This window comes from Accipiter gentilis, chromosome 31 (genome assembly GCF_929443795.1).
Source record: "Accipiter gentilis chromosome 31, bAccGen1.1, whole genome shotgun sequence".
NCBI lineage: Eukaryota > Metazoa > Chordata > Aves > Accipitriformes > Accipitridae > Astur > Astur gentilis.
The window spans coordinates 16,063,223-16,081,841 of NC_064910.1; the positions used below are offsets into that span (position 1 = coordinate 16,063,223).

Genomic DNA, 18,619 nt, shown 5'->3' on the forward strand with positions numbered 1-18,619 from the left:
AGTCATTTGAGTAGTTAATATTAACAGAATATCCGGTATCTAATGGGACTGATTTTGGCCAGTTTTATCAGAAAGCCCTTCTATCCCTTCTAGAACAGGTACACAACACTGAAAAGAAACTGCCTTCAGTCTGGTTCCTCGATATTTCAAATGTCACATTTTTTATATATAGTCAATCTCCTTCTTAATAGTTTGGAGTTTTCTTGATTCTGTACTTTTAATTATAAGTCTTTTTAAAGCTTTATAACTTCATTGTTCTCATGGTTAGCAAGCCTACCATTTAATACTAAAAAGACTGATGCTTGCACAAACAGCAAGCATTCGTCTTTCCCAGAACTCAAAATATTTGTATAGAAACACTGAACTTGAAGGACACACTAAGTGCCAGCACTCATTCCAGCAGCTCTAAGCTTGTGAAATTAGTCAACATAATAATCATTTAAGTAAGAACTCCTTAAAGGACTATTAGAGCAGACAGCTTATTCAAACAATTACTTTTATTCTCAAGCTTCCTTAAAAATAAAAAAAATAAAAAGCAAACCAGAAAAATTACTTTAAAAATCCTTGTAAAGTTACTGTCGTGGATATGACCTTCAGCTGCTCAAGCTAAAGATTTCTTGATGTTTCAGACAGTTGCACAAAACTAATCCTCCCAAATAAACTAATAGCTAATGGTAATCGTTTTGGCTATGATTTTTAAAGTAAATTTTCTGAAGTATAAAATGAGTTCCTAGCCTTAAGTAAACATTCCTACAGAGACATCACATGAGCATGTTCTTAAAATTCCACATATGCTTACCTGTTTTACTGAACAAGGGTATGCAGCCAACTTTGTTGGACAGAACTCTTAAGTCTCTAACTAGAAATGTATTGATCAGGGGATGCTCTAAAGCATGTTGAAAAGATGTCTGGTTTGATTGCACCCCTGCTATGTTTCACCCAAAAAAGCCTTTAACTCCACATGAGTATCTCCACAAAGCTATTTCTCTATCTATTGTGTTTATGAAGATGTTCTTCGCCAGATTTACCTTCTTTCTACCTCCTCCCCAACCTAAACCCTTCTTCTTAAGATAGATAAATATATTTCAGATATTATTTCTTTGGGGGGGGAGGAAAGCACATTTATTCTATATGTTTAAGCTGTAAAAGCAGCTCAAAATGCCATTAACCTCAATGCCAAATACATCTGTTTGCCACTTTGAAGAGTTCAGGTTCATATGGACAATTTAAGCATATTAGATTGAAAAGTTTTGCTTAAAGTACTGCAACATATCCTAAGCCACCGCTGCGCAACAGTTAATAGGAATACCCTAGGCCCACATTCTACATTTTTGCTAAATCTCGTATCTCCCCACAGAATTTGAAGCTCAAGACCCATTTTGAAAAATCACCAACACAATGCCAGGTAACACTGCAACCTTTCCTAGCCGGTATTTCTAGTTTAAATAGTTTTACAGTATATTGAAAAGAAACTAAATGTAAAAGTAATCTCTTTTCCTCATCTTTGCCAACATTTTCCACATTTCTGTTCTGCTGTACGTTTCCATTACTGCCAGCCATGTGAATAATTTCATCTAATGTGGTTTCTTTTTTTCTACCATGTAACTGCAGACAGCTCCTTTCTTTGCCTCAAATACTTTTTTTCTGCTTTATTTTACATTTATTGTTGCAGAAAGGTGCTAACTTGACGATCATGAAGAACCGAAGTCTGCTTTGTACCTAGAAAACTGGCAGAGCACGGGCAGGAGCAGCAGTGAAGTTTGGCCACACAACCCAACACTACCAGTATGCCAACCACCTACTACTACTCCAGGAGACCAGGTAAAGAGATTTAAGAGGTATGTATTTCTTTGTATTCCTGTGATCCACAGCAAGAAAACTGCAGCAGACTGTTTTGGGAACTGGGGCCAGTTCTGCCGCTGGTTTGAGGTCTTTGGGCAAAGGCCTTCATGGCTCCTTCCCTCTGTTCCACCCCTGGCAAGTGGTGATAATGACAACGGTCTTTGCTGTAAAAGTATTTCAGCTCTGTAGTTGTATATTATTCTGTTTGACGGGTGGTTGTTGGATGATGGGTCTCTACAATTTTGTATAAAAATGCCGATTAATGCCAGCTGTGACAGCACTATTATGCAGGCAACCAAATTACAAAAAGTTATTAGAAAGAAAAATCAAATGAGATTTGCTGGAAAACAAGATTTCAGGGCAGACTTGTTCAACAACAGCAGCTCAGATTAAGGTTTAATTACAATAAAAATGTCTGGCATCAATAAACACAGTAACGTCAAGCTGATTTCTGTATCATGACAGGATTTGAAGTAATTAACAAGCAGTGTCTGACAGATTTTCCCATTAGAATAAAATATGGTAAAAAGGTAAAGATTATAAAACAAGACATACTTATATGAAAACCTTTACCTGGCAGTATAAAACTATTAATTTAATATAAATAATAAGCATATGTCAAATGAGTATTTCAGTAAAAAAAGAAATGGTGGTCTGTATTGTTTGTCAAGTTATCTCAGCAAACTTGACTCCCTCCAAAATATATACATATAATTAATACGCTGTGTGTCAAAAGGAGTTGTTATCAAAGTTTGGAAGATAATTAGCCATACGTAAACCTGCTGTCTTCATTCAAACCTTCAAACAGAATGCCATAGAACAAGACTGAAATTTCTGTGAAGCTATTCAGTAAGAAAATTACTGAAAGAATTTGTTCTGCATGTAGCTAAACCTTTGGATTTATTATATATTGTTAAATCTGATATTTCATACAGCAAATTGTAATGATTATTTGTGACTGGCCACATGCTTTTTGTTTTTCTTCTCATACTGGGGGGTTGATCTTACAAGCTTCTAAGCGCCCTGGCCCTGATTCAACAAAGCACTTAAGCATATGAACAGTCGTGTTGACTTCAATAGTTAAGAGTAGCTAATGGATCAGGCCAGAAAGTTTAGTACCCACCAAGATCAAGACACTAACTGACCATACAAACTGTAGTTAAAAGACAGTCTTGAACACGTCTTTGTCTTAGACTAATAGGAAGAAGCAAAATAGCAAAATTAAGTAATTTCCTTTCTGGCTCTTGCAGCATTACTGCACTAAAAATAGGCTATAGCAAGGGGTAAAGATTTTATGTTTAATATCACAGCACAGGGCAGAATCTGCTCAGGGCACATGAAGTGCATGTTTCAGTATCTACAAGCTTGATCATTTCTATGGCAAAGTTATAGTATGATTTTGGGGAGCTCTGTATAAATCCTGTGTCAAACAACACACCATCCAGGACAAAAAATTATTTATCTCATTGTATTGAATGGTGAAGCTATGCTATGGTGAATGTAAAAGTAACAATGGCAAATGGTGAAATTCGTGATGCCTTGCATAAAGAAAAACATTTTATCACCTCTGCAGTTCCTAAAGATATGTATAAGTCAAAGGCTTCCTAAAGAAATGTTGCCGCTGCATCTTCTCCCAGTATGCAACCCCTGATACACCTTTACAGCCGTGGATCTAATAATGTAACACAGCGCCGCTCCCAACCCACCGTTCTGGCAGAAGGATGAGCAGCCGTTTGCTCTGCGGCATTACCTGCCTGTATTTCCACACCAAGAACTATCGTGCAAAGGGTTGAGATAGAATATAATGAAGCGTCTTCTGCTCTCTCAGGCTTGCATTCATCTGTTTATCACCCACCATTCTTCTGCGTGTCAACACAGAGTTCTACAATATGCAAGTTTCCATAAACACTTTTTCTGCTAAAACTCAGTTGCTGGAGAGGTCCTGAAAAATATGCAGGGAAGGCTTAAATATGGCCCAAATCCAAGTGAATAAATGAAGCAGTATTATTTACTGCTAGTTGCTTCAGTTTTGAAGACACGATTAGTATAAAGTGATCCACGTGGCATTTATTGCATTGTAGTAACAGCACGACTGAAGAACAGTTTGGGAAGGAATACTTCAGCGTACTGCAGAGAAGCAAAACATGATCTCAGTCAGTACTTCATCCTAACACTTATTTATTTCCTCACATATTGGCTCACGAGCCGTTCTACGCCTCTCTGAATCATGGCGTTTCTTGCCAACATTTGCAATCTGAAGCTAATGATAGGACAAGAAATAATGATAGAATAACAAGTGTTATTTTACTTATAGTAGTTTAGCAAAAGCAAAGTGAGTTATCAGTCTTAGGACACATAGGTAAACACAATTTGCCTTCAACTAACGATAAAGTGCTGTATTAATGTGCTAATGCATTGAGAGCCTCTCTGCACTCCTCTTTTCCCTGCAAAAACTATGCTGTCGATGTGCTCTGTCTCAGGCATTTTAGTTAAGTTCTTTCAAAAAAAATGAGATGAAAATAACTCTGGGTCTCTAGCTGCCTGTGCATTGATTAACCCAGTGGTACAAACAAAAAGAAAAAAAATACCCAAAGTGTCAAATGTTTGGTTATGAAATTCATGGTATTCATGACACCTCTGAGAAAAACTTTTTAATAATCACCTATTCAAGCATTATGATTAAACTAAACACCAAACCCCTCAGTTGACATTTAAACTTCATTCAATAAACACTCCCTAACAAGGCAAACTATACTGTTTCCTGCTCTTACATGGAATATAAGCAGTATCGATTAAGTCACAAAGATTTTGTTTCTCACATTATGCCATTTAAAACAAACTTTCTCTCTACAGAACACATTCTTCATATAATACAACTATAAGCCTTTCCAAAAATTATATTAACAATTAGTGTGTAATTTAAAGACAGGCCTGAGCCACAGTTATTTGTCTCCATATCTAGACCCAGGAAGCCTCAAGGTTTAAAGATGCTTATATTGAGGGATTTAAGTTTGGGATCATCTCTAAGCCGGATTACCTCTACCCTCACTCCTTTTCCCACACACAGCATCCTACACGAAGCGAGTTCAACAGTATCTCATTCTGGTTTTCTATTACAAGGAAATTCGCCTCTTGTAAGCTGCAAGTCTCACAATAGCTGCTTGTAGCCTCAACAGAAGCCTCCTACATTACGCCCTCATAGCCAGATTTTCAAAGGTATCTAAGCATCAAAAACTGAATTGAATGAAAAAGAAAGAAACCCAGACAAACAAGTCCGAGGCTCGCTATGGTTACACATCTATTGAAAATGTCACTAGGTACTCTACCATTAACTTTAGCCTTCTGTGTAACTTTGACAAATCTGGGCATTAATTTAGGTGGGGAGGCTATATTGAGGGTAGGTAATCTGGGAGTCCTTCCCAGTTCCAGAGCCAAGGTAGAGACCCAGTTTACCCCTAACTCCACAGTGGGAGGAGATGGAGATGCAGCTCCTGCTCCCTTCTCCCTCATACCCTACACAACGCACGTACAATGCTCCGTCAAGTTCCAAAACCGGACTTTCATGGTACGCATCATGGCACGTCATATCAGGATGTTGCTTTGCTGACCTGTTATTCGTAAAGCTAATGGCATTAATATGCAGTTTCCAAATCTGCGGTTTAAGACTACTGAGTCTATGAGACAAAGAAGAGGGCAAAACCAGGTTAAATGTCTATAAAATCACGTGTGTACGGACAGGGTGAACAGAGCTTGACTGTTTTCTGTGTCTCTAATGCAAGAATTAGTAGTCAAATGAAGCTAGAAGAAGTGGCTTCAAAACAAATTAAAAAAAAGTCGTTCTTCATAGAACAAGCACTTAAAACTCTGGAACTCCATAAATCAGGACGTTTCAGGTGCCCCAAATTTATGTGACCCTGATGGGACACTGGATATTATCATGGAAGAGAAATGTATCTCTTTAAAGTCAATAAATACAATGAAATCACACTGGGCTCAGGAAATCCCATGAAATAGAAGTTGTCTGAAGCTGGGACAATAATCTGCAAAAGTATCATTACACGCTTGCCCTATTCTTATGTTCCTTTGGATTTGCTTTTGGCCACTGATGGGAACAGAATACCTGTTGGGATGGACCTTTGGTCTGGACTACTATGGATCTTTTTATATTCATTTTATGGTCACAGGAGTAGAAGTAACTGGTGTTTAAGAACTCATTATTCATCAGCTGCATACATGTGACATCTTTAAATTTAGATTATAACGTCAGTGTCGGATATCCTTTTTTGGTGTCTTTTCCTCCAACTCTAGTTACTCAAACAGTCCAGTTTCCTTCCCTGTCTGTAGTGTTTATGCAGCTGGTTTTATGGCCACCTTACGAACTCGGCTAATTAAACAATAGAGGTTAAAAAGAGGCATGTGGAGGAAAATTGTCCCAGTATACAAGAGGACACCCTTTAGCTTAAACTACCTTCACCATGAGCATGATGACTCCCTGCTGATAGCTCAACCTCCCCTGGATCATAAGCTAAATATTTTATTTCAGAACGTCGGCAGGCTAAGAGAGCACTCGTGAGCAGTTATTACCCCATAGCTGATGAAAGCTGTCTTGCTAAACTGCAGGGCCTCAGTACCTTTTGCTCACAGTAGGAATGATAGGATTGCTCCAGGTATGATAGTGTAAGCATGTAAGACAAAGCTGTGACTGAACGTGACCCAGTGATACAGTTTGGGGAAAAGAGGGCAAGAATTGGATGATAAAATACTTTAGCCCTCAGTTATTCAGACTGCCTAACAACAGACATTACCATTGACAATCTTAGTGACGCTATATATATATATGTATATATATATCAGCATATATATAAAGTTCTGTATCTATTGTTAAAATAATTAACTTTATAGGTTGTGGTAATACTCAAGAAGTAATAAGAAACGTGGAAAATTGTGTACTGCGCAGACAGATATTATTGAAGGAACATACAGATGCTGGTTTTGAAAACATATTTTTTCCTGAAGAATTAAAAATCAGGTAGGACTTTGTTTATTAGTTGGCCAGTTAATTTTTTCAATGCCTCAAAGTGAGTTCAGTCTTGATAACTGATTTCACAATGCAATATTGAATGCGTATCTTCAGTCTGACTGCAGGTACTCATCCCCCCACGTAATGACGGTCTATCTTTGGATTGCACTCATGGACCAGGTAATTTGCAATTACATTCCTGTTTGATCTTTTAATGTAAGTTCAAAAGAAATCAAGCTTAAATCCGTATTCAGTTATTAATTTTAAGAATAAAAAGAAGATTTCTTATAAATACAAAAATAAAGTAAAATTAAATACACTTTCACGATTACTAAAGGTGTTCTGGAGTATGATTCAGGTCACACTGAGGGCTTGTGAACAGCAGACTCGATGTAAATTTTAAAGCAAAGCAGTAAGTGGATCAACCATACAAAGCATTAGAACATGTTTGATGAACGTTCTGGACCAAACCATTACAGTACAGCCACAACCTGCCCTCAGCAATCATCAGTGGGTGCCTGCTAAGCAAAATCAGTCTTCTGTGCTGTCTGAGCTCTGGGACCACAGAGGGTAGTTCTGATCTGGCTGGTGATATTTGATTTCCTGGCAGACTTTGAATCAGTTCCAATTACATTCCTGGGACTAATTGTTGGACAGACTTGCCCCGAAGTCTCTCATACCAAGAGCTTTAACCACCTACCCTGGAAGGTATGGAGGTTTGGAAGCAAGTGAAAGGCAACCAGTAATGGGTTTTTGTTGTGCCTGTGAAAACATGAAGAAATCCAGTAAACTGTGCCCTTGAAAAGACTCCCCAGTATTGTCCCATTTGCAGGAGAGATGCCACTGAGGTTGCCGCTACCGTAAATGTGATTTTAAAACTTTATTGTTTGTTCCACTAATAATTGCATACTGTTTGAGAAGTCACACACTGCCTGCTCTACCAAATTGTATTATTTGTTGCTGATGTTTTTCATGACTCTCACTGGCAACATATTAAGTGTTGTTAGCACTTCACCTTTGGACATAAACCAAACAAACACACGCAAACAAAGCAGTTTGAGTCCTGTAGTCAGTTTATAAAGTACAACGAACATAACTGGAGATGGTCAGATGCTCCCCTTTTCATTCTCTCCGAGCAACAAAAAGGTGAAGAGATTTTTCCTGGAACTACATTAGGCCTATGTAAGACAAAGTTAGGGAGGAGTAGGAATCACACAGAGGATACCTCTGTTAGGATATTCTTGTAACTCTGGAATAATTTCCCACCACAGTTAAAGCTGACAGCATCACCTCCCTCCCCAGGCAGGATGCTGGGGAAGCCGATAGGATACAGGCATCTGAGTCAGCTGTAGCCCATGTGGAAAAGCAAATTATGCAATGTCTACCGGTGAATTTCTAAAGAGGTGATCTCGTCAAAGATTCCTGTGCTTGGGGCCAGCTTTACTAATTAAATCCCTAAATACAAATGCACATTACATGTACCCACACAGCCAGCCTCTACCGAGCCAACGTCTCCTATTCGCATGGAAGTAGGAGGGCAGTATATTGGTGTATACTTCACTATAATTAACAGTGAGGTGTTCTTGCTGAAAGAACCATCTGGACCACAGTGATACCCTCAAGTACAAATATTTTGCTGCTTAAATATCAATAATCAGAAAATGGCTAGCTGCTCAAACACTGATCTTACTAGTGCAACAGTTAGTACCAAACTAAATAATTCATTAGCTTTAAGCAACTGCTGCTGAATTCTTTACAATAACAGCTAGAAATTCCAACTGGCATTGAAGGGCTTCATTAGCTTCAATGGCTCTAGTTCTGTGCAAAAGGACCATTGGATAACATGGGGAAAGCTTTCCATTATTTTAAAACCTGCCATATGAAATACCTTATTGCAAACAAAGAGTCAGCACATACAGTCACTTCATTTATCTCCTTGAACTAAGTGAAAGTTAATTTTGTTTTCCTAAGATCTGGTTTTAAAAGCATTTGTGGCAGCTTTCTGTTTGCTTTGCCTTGCCTTGCATTTTATTCTTCTCTGTAATTTAATTCATTATTCTTGTTTGGTTGATTTATCAGACAATGGAGGATTCTTTGCCTCTCCCTGCCTTTAGTGTTCTTTTTTTTTCTTCTACTTTAGCGTTTACCAGAAACACAAAAAAAAAAGCCTGAAGCCAAGTCTTAATGCATTTTAAATATTTGTCTTTTTAAGCAAAACCAAGGGGCATATATATTGATTTTAAATATCTAGAAGTACTTTAAATGTTTAATTTAAACCGGGGGACATAAATGCACATAGACTTCATTCAAAGAAAAGGAAATTAAAGCTCTACCTGAGCAAGGAGAGTTACATTATACTCAAATAACAGGCAGTAAGAAAACGGTAGTGAAGGCAGAATAATGGGTTAGAAAATATTATTGTGACATATTGCTTTGGAAAGAAATCATCATACTAATTTACATTCTAATATTTTCATGTACTATAATTATTGCAGTAAATGATGAGAATTGATGCAGTGAGTTCATAAAGAATCATTTCTTTTTCCTTCTGTCTCTGGGGAATATCTTATTTTCATACACAAATTTGCAGCAACTTGAAGGCTTTTCAGCTGAAGTCCAAAACCTCAGCTCTCTAGTTGCCAAACCACTGAGGAACAGAGGAAACATAAGGATCTTTTTATTTTCACACTTTCAGTCTTGATTACTGCACAAGATAGTGAGGATCTTAATTATGCTAAGTAGCTAGTCTTTTTAAGTAGGGGGTTCGGACTGCATCCATTCTTGGTAATAGATGGTGCTCTCTGACTTCAGCACCAAGGGGTTAAAAGTGGTTTGTTTAAGTTGATTCCACTATTTGACATAAATAGGACATAATTTCTAATTTCACACAGCCGAGATGGCCAAAAAATCTGGCCACAAGCAAGTTCTTCTCTTCATTTACAAAAGTGGGATTCATGCTGTCTAAGGAATGTACTGTGTTTCTCTAATCCCAGGCCTAAGTCAGAGGCAGCAAGTGAAAGGCATTTTCTTCTTTCAGAAAGAAGCTATTGTATTCATATAATTGCAATATGCTTTTGCGATGACTCTGTCTAGCAAAATTATGTGCATTTGCTAAGCACCTTGGACCGCTTGAAGTGTGGGGTTATTTTTGCTAGCATACATCCTGAAGTAAAGTTATTATTGCCATCACACCGAAGCATTCAAACTGAAAGATTATTTCGGAAAGAGATTTATTGTAATATAAAGTCCAGATCCTACATTCCATTCATGCCTCATGCTTACTGAAGCTAATGGGACTTAAGAAATGACGTTTGAAGAACAGGCCTAGCTAAGTCTTTCTGGCTACCAAACTGTGGCACGTTACAATGCACACATATGGAAATAGGATCTTCCATCCACTTACTCAGACTTTAACTCAAACACTGCGTTCAGTTTCTGAGTACTGATAAGCAATCACTTCTTTACCGTATAACAAACCCAGCTGAGTAATAGTTTGCAACACCCCCTCTATTGCAGTTGTTGCGCAGGACAGAGGTCTGACAAATTCTATCCGGAGGGAAGACAGAAAACCAAGAGCTCCAGCCCCGGTGTCGTCATTGGGGTCCTTCACCGGCTTCCTAGAGGCACATCTGCAAATGGCACGGAGGAATACGTCTTCTTCGTAGCAAGGAAGAACTAGCTTTGAATGTCAAGAGACATCACCGTACATTCTGGAGATCCTAAGGTGCACTGCAATAAACTGCCAGGTGGCCTCTGCAGCCTGATATTCATAAAGGACAAATTCCCTGTCATTCAGAAAACAATAACAACATCTGTTATAGGGCCGTACAGGTAGGACTGAACAACTTGATTTAACTTCAGGGTACTACTTTGAGCAGATGGTTGGTCCAGCTGACCTCCAGAGGTCCCTTCTAACTCTATTTTGTCCTTTTTAGAGAGAGTAAATTGGTTCAAATTCAAAAGCAAAACAATTTCTCAGCTAACATAGGGGCCAATGAAAGTAAAGTAATAATCTAAAATAACCTTATCAACACAATGTGTTTCTTAAATGGTCTGAGACTGCAAGAAATCCACACAAGCCTTTCCTTCTGTTTGTTTCTGTAATCTCTGGTGTGCTGGGAGGCTACAGTGTTGGGAGGCAGTACAAAATTCTTCTATAGAGCCGTCTTGGTTTTGGACAAAATTGAAAAAAAAAAATAAAAATACAAATACTCTCAGGTCTAAGTCGAAGGGGTAGGGCCACTGAATTCAGGAATACAACAAAAATTTCTGAGCAGCTATTACCATAGAAAATGAGTAACTTTCTTATAAAGTGAAAGACTGCTGGTTTAGTCGTTGTTAAAGTTTTCATTACAGCTAAAAGACACTCTATATCAACATATCATACCGCTTTAAATGTCTTAATCTTAAAAAAATCCAAAATCTAAATAACCTATCTATTTCATCACCACTGTAACCGTCTCTTGTTAGGACCATGACGTCAATCACAGAAAGTACCAAAAAACTTAAAAATCAAACCAGACAAAGCAAAGATTGCTACAACCAATTGAAATTTTGCTTGATTTAGAGATGTCCAACATATTCAGGCTTGAGACTCGTATTTCTTAAACTGTTTTTTATGTCATGGGAACTCTATCCATTATCAATATACTTATTTCACATGGTTTCATGATATTTTCTTTATTTCTATTTGTTTTAAAGTCACACATCCTAATTTAGGACTCCAGAATGGCTGCGTTCCTGTACCAAAAATTTTTTTTTAATGTTTTAATGTATTAAAAATGTTTTTAATAGCAAAGTACAAAATAATGAGAACATCAGGGCAATCAACAGGGACTCCTGTTTCCACCCACCGCGTAGAAGACAAAGAGGTCAATTCCTTGTCAGGAAGGATTTGAACTCTGATTGCCCATCTGCAATGAAAATAGCCTAGACGCTAGGCCATAGAATAGGCTGAGGTAAATTCTCTCTCAGCATTTCCCATTCTAGTTGCTGCACTCTTGTACCTCCTACAGCTCCCTAAGCACGACTCGAGACGGTGCAGCTCATAAAGGAGAAAGACGTGTGGGTACAGCTCCCGACGCAGCTGGCTCCGGTAACCGCTGTCTTTCATACGGACGAGACGCAGCCAATATGCTTCTCCTGCTGTGCTCCTTGCACGGCAAAAAAGACTCGCTCTGCAGTAAATTGTCACTAGTAAATTTATAGTCCGTACCTCATCCATACACTACATAACCTCCAGACTCCTGTAAGAGCTTATAGAAGCTGCTAGGTTCTCAGGAGCAGGTAGCTGCTATATTTCGGTTCCATATGAGGCAATGGCTCCTGCTGAGTTACTGCATATGCTGTTACTCAGAGCACAGCTATTTTCTTTTGAAAACAGGAACGAAAGAAAGAAAGTGTGACAAGCTGCCGTATTCTGCCCCTCTTCACACACCTTCGCTGTCGCTGTTGGTTAGGTGAGGAAAACGAAGGCAATTTCCACGGCATGGCCGGGGCACCTACCGAAGCGCCCTGGTGCGGGTGACAGCTCGCTCCCACCACGCGACCCACGGGGACCCCTGGGCGTCCCCCTTACTCGACGGGAGGTACGCAGATTTGTACGAGATGGGTCAGCTGTACAGTCAGCAACGCAGGGACAAAACCGGTCCATCCCCGGCACAAGGTGACGGGATGTAAATCCATGTCACTTCTAACAGATCTGTGCCAGATCTGCCTTTGAAGATCTCCAAGTTGTGGAGATTACACCACTTCCAAACACTGTTATTTCCAAGCTGTAAAATATCCCCTGACTTCATTTATCTTAATTACCTCTTTTTCTCAGCCACTATGAGAATGCTGACTACCTTATTTCTTTTTATAGGTATTTATGACTTTTACTACAAATATTACTTCCAGGTATGTAGCAGGTATGTAATCAGCTCCAGATTTAGATGTCAACGTTCAAGTAACTACTGTGTAACATCTACTTGATAACCAAGTTACCATTATAATTAGTGGACACCTAGTTCAAGCTATCCACTCTGGAACGCAATGAATATCGCTGTACAGGTCATGATTTTTCCTCCATTAACTGTAACAGTGAGTTTGGAAAACTACTTGTAAGGTGCATTTCACTAGGAATGCTGGCATTTTGGCCATAGGACACAAAATCTTTGTTCTGGGAACAGGCTGGCAGGAAAAGGGCTGAAGCTGGATCGATTGCTCCACCGGGCTGAATCCTGCCTGCAGGCTGGGAGTTGCACAACCCAGCGTTACACCTGCGGGAGACATCAGAGTCTCCTCATCTTTGAATCTTGTCCCCCAATTTTTTCAGTTCAAACTGCTCAGAACTGAACCTCGGCTCACAGAGAGATGTTAGGCATCTCGAAGCCTTCTACAAACGAGTTGTCTAGGCTCCCTTCTGTACTCAGTAAGGAAGAAAGGCATCTCCAGGGAACGATTCAGTTCCTGCGTGGGATGAATTGCTTCAGAAGTCACCTGCTTTTCTTTTTTGACTATAGAAGGAGCTTGGACAACGAGTTGACATCTCACTTCCAGAAGGCTAAAGCTTGAGGTGATCAGTCCCAAGCTCAGAATATATAAATCTCACTTTGGATAACCAAAAGCATATTGTTAGGTAAACCCAGTATTCGCAATTGAAAGTGCCTTAACTTTTATTTAAATTTTAAATTATTCCAGCTTTCCATGAAGTTAGGCAAAAATGAATTATATTGGGGAAAGCTAGAAAAAAGAAAACTAGCATCGCCAAGATACGGACAAACATTTAAAATGGGTATGTGGTCAGGCTGAGCCAAAGCTTGCAGATTTTGTGGAGGAATAAGCATTTGATTTGAAAGTATTTGATATAGCAGGGCTAGAAAGGTAACCATTCGAACAGGCAGGCATTTTTTAAGAAGTAAAAGATAACTCTCACAATCCACACCATCCAGTGCGACATATTCTTATGTTACGTAGCATAATTCAATGGTTATATAGCCTTTCCTTGTTCAGGGTGGTGCTGCATACACCTAAACTCAGAAGAACTTAAATATTTCTAAAATTCTTTGAAAAATGCCAGAAGAAAAGGTGATTATCCATTTTGTAGCCCTTCATTTCAAACATAAAAATTGAATGGATTTTATGCATGTGCTACTGCTACACACGTAGGGGGCTCCAAGTTAAAACACTACCAGCATTAGCACATTTTCAAAGAAGAGCATATGAACCTGTTACAGCTAAGCTGGAGCAACGTGTAACAACCTATATGCTCCTAGAGGGCAAGAAAGGAAAATATCTTTTTTTGATTTCTGAATCTGATTAGATACTCAAAGTTTACGGCATTTTCCTTTAGACTGGAAGATTTAAACATAAAATCGCTGTTAGATTTTTCTGAAAAACAGAAGGGTGCCTGCAGCCTAGCAGAAAACCAGCTTAAAGGTTTATCCATTGGTTGTAGCCAATTATTCGTCCTGTTCTAATTCAAGGTGGCTGATAAAGTTTGGCATAAAGCCTATTGTGGCCTTAACATGAGCCAGTATAACTCTAAATGTTGTGGTTCAAACTACAGTTTAGTTTTTGTGACACCACTGCACGATTTCCATATACATTCATTTCCCGACTCATTTCTCAACTGAGGAAGCCCAACAAGTAATACTGCAGTGGCATCAGCAGAAAATCCACCCGGGAACTGTATGTGCTTGAGACCCTCCAACCACACTCATAGCCACAAAAGCTCTGTTGAACATAAGACCAAATTCTGTTTAGCCTATTTAAAACTTTACAGAAGCAATTTCCACCAAACTAAAATTTATCTCAGCTCTGGGAAGATTCAGCGTCCCAACATGACTGACTGTAATTTTTGGATAGCTGGTTCACAACATTTCCCTCTGGCAGACATTTACATATCGATAACACAAAAAAGAGTGGCAATATTTCACTCGAAGGTGCAGGTGAAGCAAAGGAAGGATGGGTGTAGGATTTAACTTTGAATGATTGTACAAGCTTCATTATATTCTATCAGTGTTTTACAACTCTAAGGCGGTTGATGAGAGTTCCCGCCTTGAAAAAATAGTAGTAAAATAAAAATTGGACAAACCTGTCTTCTTCCAGTAAACTTTGACCTGGAGCTGATTGTCCTGATAGAAAGGAGTTCCAATTTTAAGAAAACGAGTGGTTTTTCTTCTTTGAAATGTGGGGTAAGAATCTACCAGTCCTTTCTGGGGTTTCCCAGCAGCAGATGTCTGTTCCTCTGCAATACACAGAACAAAGAGCAATTATTTATTTAAGTACAGTGCCATATAATGACTATCTTAACAATGCTGAAATTCAGAAAATAATACTATCTTTAATCCAAATTACCTTATTTCAGGGTCTTACCTAAATGAAATCAATGTAAAGAACAAACTGTCCATAATGGTTGAAAAGCGTATCATTTGTTTGAAATTCAGTCAAAACAAAATATTTTGGACAGAGAGAGAGAAGAAGATAAACGTATTTTAATATGCAAATGCTCTGTAAATTTTCAAAAGAATAATGAGGGAGTGTATGTCCCCAAGAACAAGAAACATTAACACATTGACTTTTTAAACAGGCAGAGTATCTAGCAGTAGTTCTGCATAATCATTCATGGTCTTTATATTTGTGCAGCATTTGAATATACACAAACCCCAAGGATGGCATTGAGTGTAACCCACAGAGGGCCACATGTGGTTATTACATCAAAGTAAATATAGTCCTTTGGTACGCTGTGTAAGAACCCTCCGGTCAGATTAAAGATCTTTCTTGCCCACTTTCCTGTTTCCAACAGTGAACAGTGAATGCTTCGAAAAACATCGTAAGAGCAGAATTAACTTTGAGCAATTCCCTCGGTGTTTTGTGCCCAGCTTCCAACAAGCAACGGTAACGGGATGTCCCCCATCAAGCATTTTGTTTGACAACAGTTCATCAGCATTTAGCGAGGCTGACAGTATTTCTAGATATTTTCAGTTGAAAAGGCAGCAATGCTGATTCAAACAGCATTTTCATTGCGTACTTGCAAATATATCAGTTCTGATTAAGAGGACAGACAGTGTTTGCATCAGATTAACCAAAAAAGCTGTATTTAATTCAATAATATATCTAAACAAAAAGTAAAGTTTCTAATAATTAGGAAGAGGCAAATTATTAACTACATACTTGAGAGAAAGAGGAAAAGACTCAGGTTTCAGTAATTACCAGGAATAACATGTAAACTTGAACATTGTGCCCTACATGTAGCTTCAGCTGAAACCCACTTGCTTTTTGGCCAAATTTTACTTTGTCAATCCTTTGCTTAATCTGATACAATTTTACATTTTCTTTGCTGGTTTTAAATTAAAGTTAAACTACCAAACTTGGGCAAATTCTTTTTCAAGGTAACCATAACGTTTACGCTACCTAAGAGGAAATAAAAAAGTGACAAAGAGAAGTACAAACTTAAACCTATTAGGTATACCTCAGCTTAAAGTACTTTAATTTTACTAAATCCCTGCTTTGCTGTTCTCTGTTTGCTCCACTTCCAGAAAAACCAGGACACCAATTTAGAATATTTCTATATAAAGATCAAGAGAGAGAGTCTTGCTGCATTTCCCAGAAGTGAGGCATACAAATATAGTGAGGCAATGTATTTCTGAGTGTGGGGAAATCTAACGCCAGAGGGCCAAGGTCAAAGCTCACAGAGGTCTGTAGGACTAAATTACTTCAGCGGGTTATGGACTATTCTCTAGTCTGACAATAGGAGCAGACACCTAAAAACCCAGAGCTTAATTCCACAGAGAGCAGAGCAATTGACAGTGGGACTTCAGCAAAATTGGCATGTTGCTTCTGGAACTACTTCCCAAAGGCCATGGAAGTCCCCAAATAAAGAGGGGGCGTGAATGCCATGTCCTAGATACTATTTCAGGCAAATTTATTTTTTTTTTTCTTTTTCATATATCTCCATCTGCTTCTGAGTATTCTCAGAAGTACCTCAAGCAGGACTGGCTCTGTACCTAACAAACTTCAGTGAGATTCAGAAGATGAATTTGCACCTCCTCCTGGAGTAGATTTTATTTGCTTTTCTATGTAAGCTATAATTTAGCCATTTTTTTTCAAAATGCCCAGAAAGGTCCAAATACACTTCTCAGCAGAGTGCTCTATCCACTAAAATGTGCGATATCAGTGGTTTAGGCTCAAAGAATCTTGAATCTTTTACTTCATGGCTTTAACAGAAAGGATGTTCAGATATGTCTATAAACTTATTATTGAAGTACTCTACTGTAAAACAAATATGTGTTTTAGTTGTCGCAGGCACTGATTTGCAGTTAAAAAGAAAATACTGCTCATTAACTAAATGGATGTTCATAACTTGAACATAACAGTCAAATACTTGAAGTATATGAGAAAACAAAAATATTGCTCTTCGTATAGTATTACTGTGGTTTAAAAAATAATACAACAATTAATGAACTTTTTAGTCCAAAAATGTCTCCACAGTGAAGTAAAATAAAGCACAAGGCATTAGGAAGTCTATACCAATTAGAAATTAGAAGATAGCAGACTTTCACAGGAACTACTGATGGACTGGTTTCTGAAGTAAAACAATCAAGGAGAGGGCAGATTATCCAAGCAAAACTGTGGAAGGAATTTAAATGTAGCTGTGATGATGATAGGAAATAGATGCCACTGGAGTGGACAGAAAGCGATGAAACCACCAAAGTATAAGGTAAACGAACTCCATTTGGAAGAGGATTTGCAATAAATCCAGCAAAAGGGTTTCTCACAGTAAGTATAGAATGGTACCAAAAATGACACAGTCCAATCTCAATTACTCAGCTTCAGTTTAGAGGGGTTTTGGAATACAGAAAGTTTTTATTTACTATCATGCTTGAAGACTGTGATGATTTCACCTAATGTCAGCACTAGCAATAAAGCCTGACAAACATCAGTTGATGAATTATCCCCGCTCCCAAGAGAGGGAAGTTTATAAAGTTATTCTCGTAGTAAAATGAGAGAAGGAAATTCAACAGCTTGCCCAATGTCACTTTGGCTAGGTGTGTATAATGGCACCCAGAATTTTGTCCCAGTTACCAGGACACAGCTCGGCCTCAGGTGAAATCCAGGCACCAGCCTTCTCCTGTAAAGTGAACTCAGTAAAGTTTAAACTTTGAGTGTACTTCAACTAAAGAATGTAAATGGATGAAAAATGAAACGGAGTCAGGACAGGATATTTAAAATTATATGCTTTAACATCTTATTATCAGAATTTTGCTGTATTGGTTAATCAGAGATACATCAGCAGTTGGGGCAGTAACTTGGTATTGTAATTATACAAAAGAGAATTTAACTAAGACTAAGGATCATGGTTTACTTTCAGATTCAGATACGCTTTTCAATTACATTATTTAGCATGGGAGGTTTTAAAGAAGATCTTAACAAGAGATAAGCTGACTTCTTAAGATTCTAAGTTGAGTGTGGGTCTTCTGTGTGCAATAATTTCTTCAGAATTCATTGCTTGTTAGGCATGGAACATTTCAGATTCCCTACTAGAAGAGTTATTGTTTTATATCAGTTCATAGTAGATACATATTTGTGTGGTCCAAGAATCTGAATTAATGGGCTACTCAGAATAGTCAGGATTTTGAAAAGCATTGCAAGCTAAAACTGTCCAGTTAAGAGAAAGACACAGAAATGGTTTTATTGGAGCCACTGACAAATAATGTAAGTATTTATACCTGTACTACATTTAAAAAATATTAACACCACAGTCATGCAAATGCT

The 18,619-nt window shown here is 38.3% G+C and overlaps 1 protein-coding gene across 1 annotated transcript in view; it reads right to left on the minus strand.

Annotated features, from left to right (window-relative positions):
- Positions 1-18,619, minus strand: part of ANOS1 (anosmin 1) — a 147,175-nt gene that overhangs the window by 16,101 nt on the left and 112,455 nt on the right. Inside the window, exon 9 of the mRNA XM_049834684.1 lies at positions 14,940-15,092. Within this exon, the coding sequence (XP_049690641.1) occupies positions 14,940-15,092 (153 nt within the window). The remainder of the gene's footprint in view (positions 1-14,939; positions 15,093-18,619) is intronic.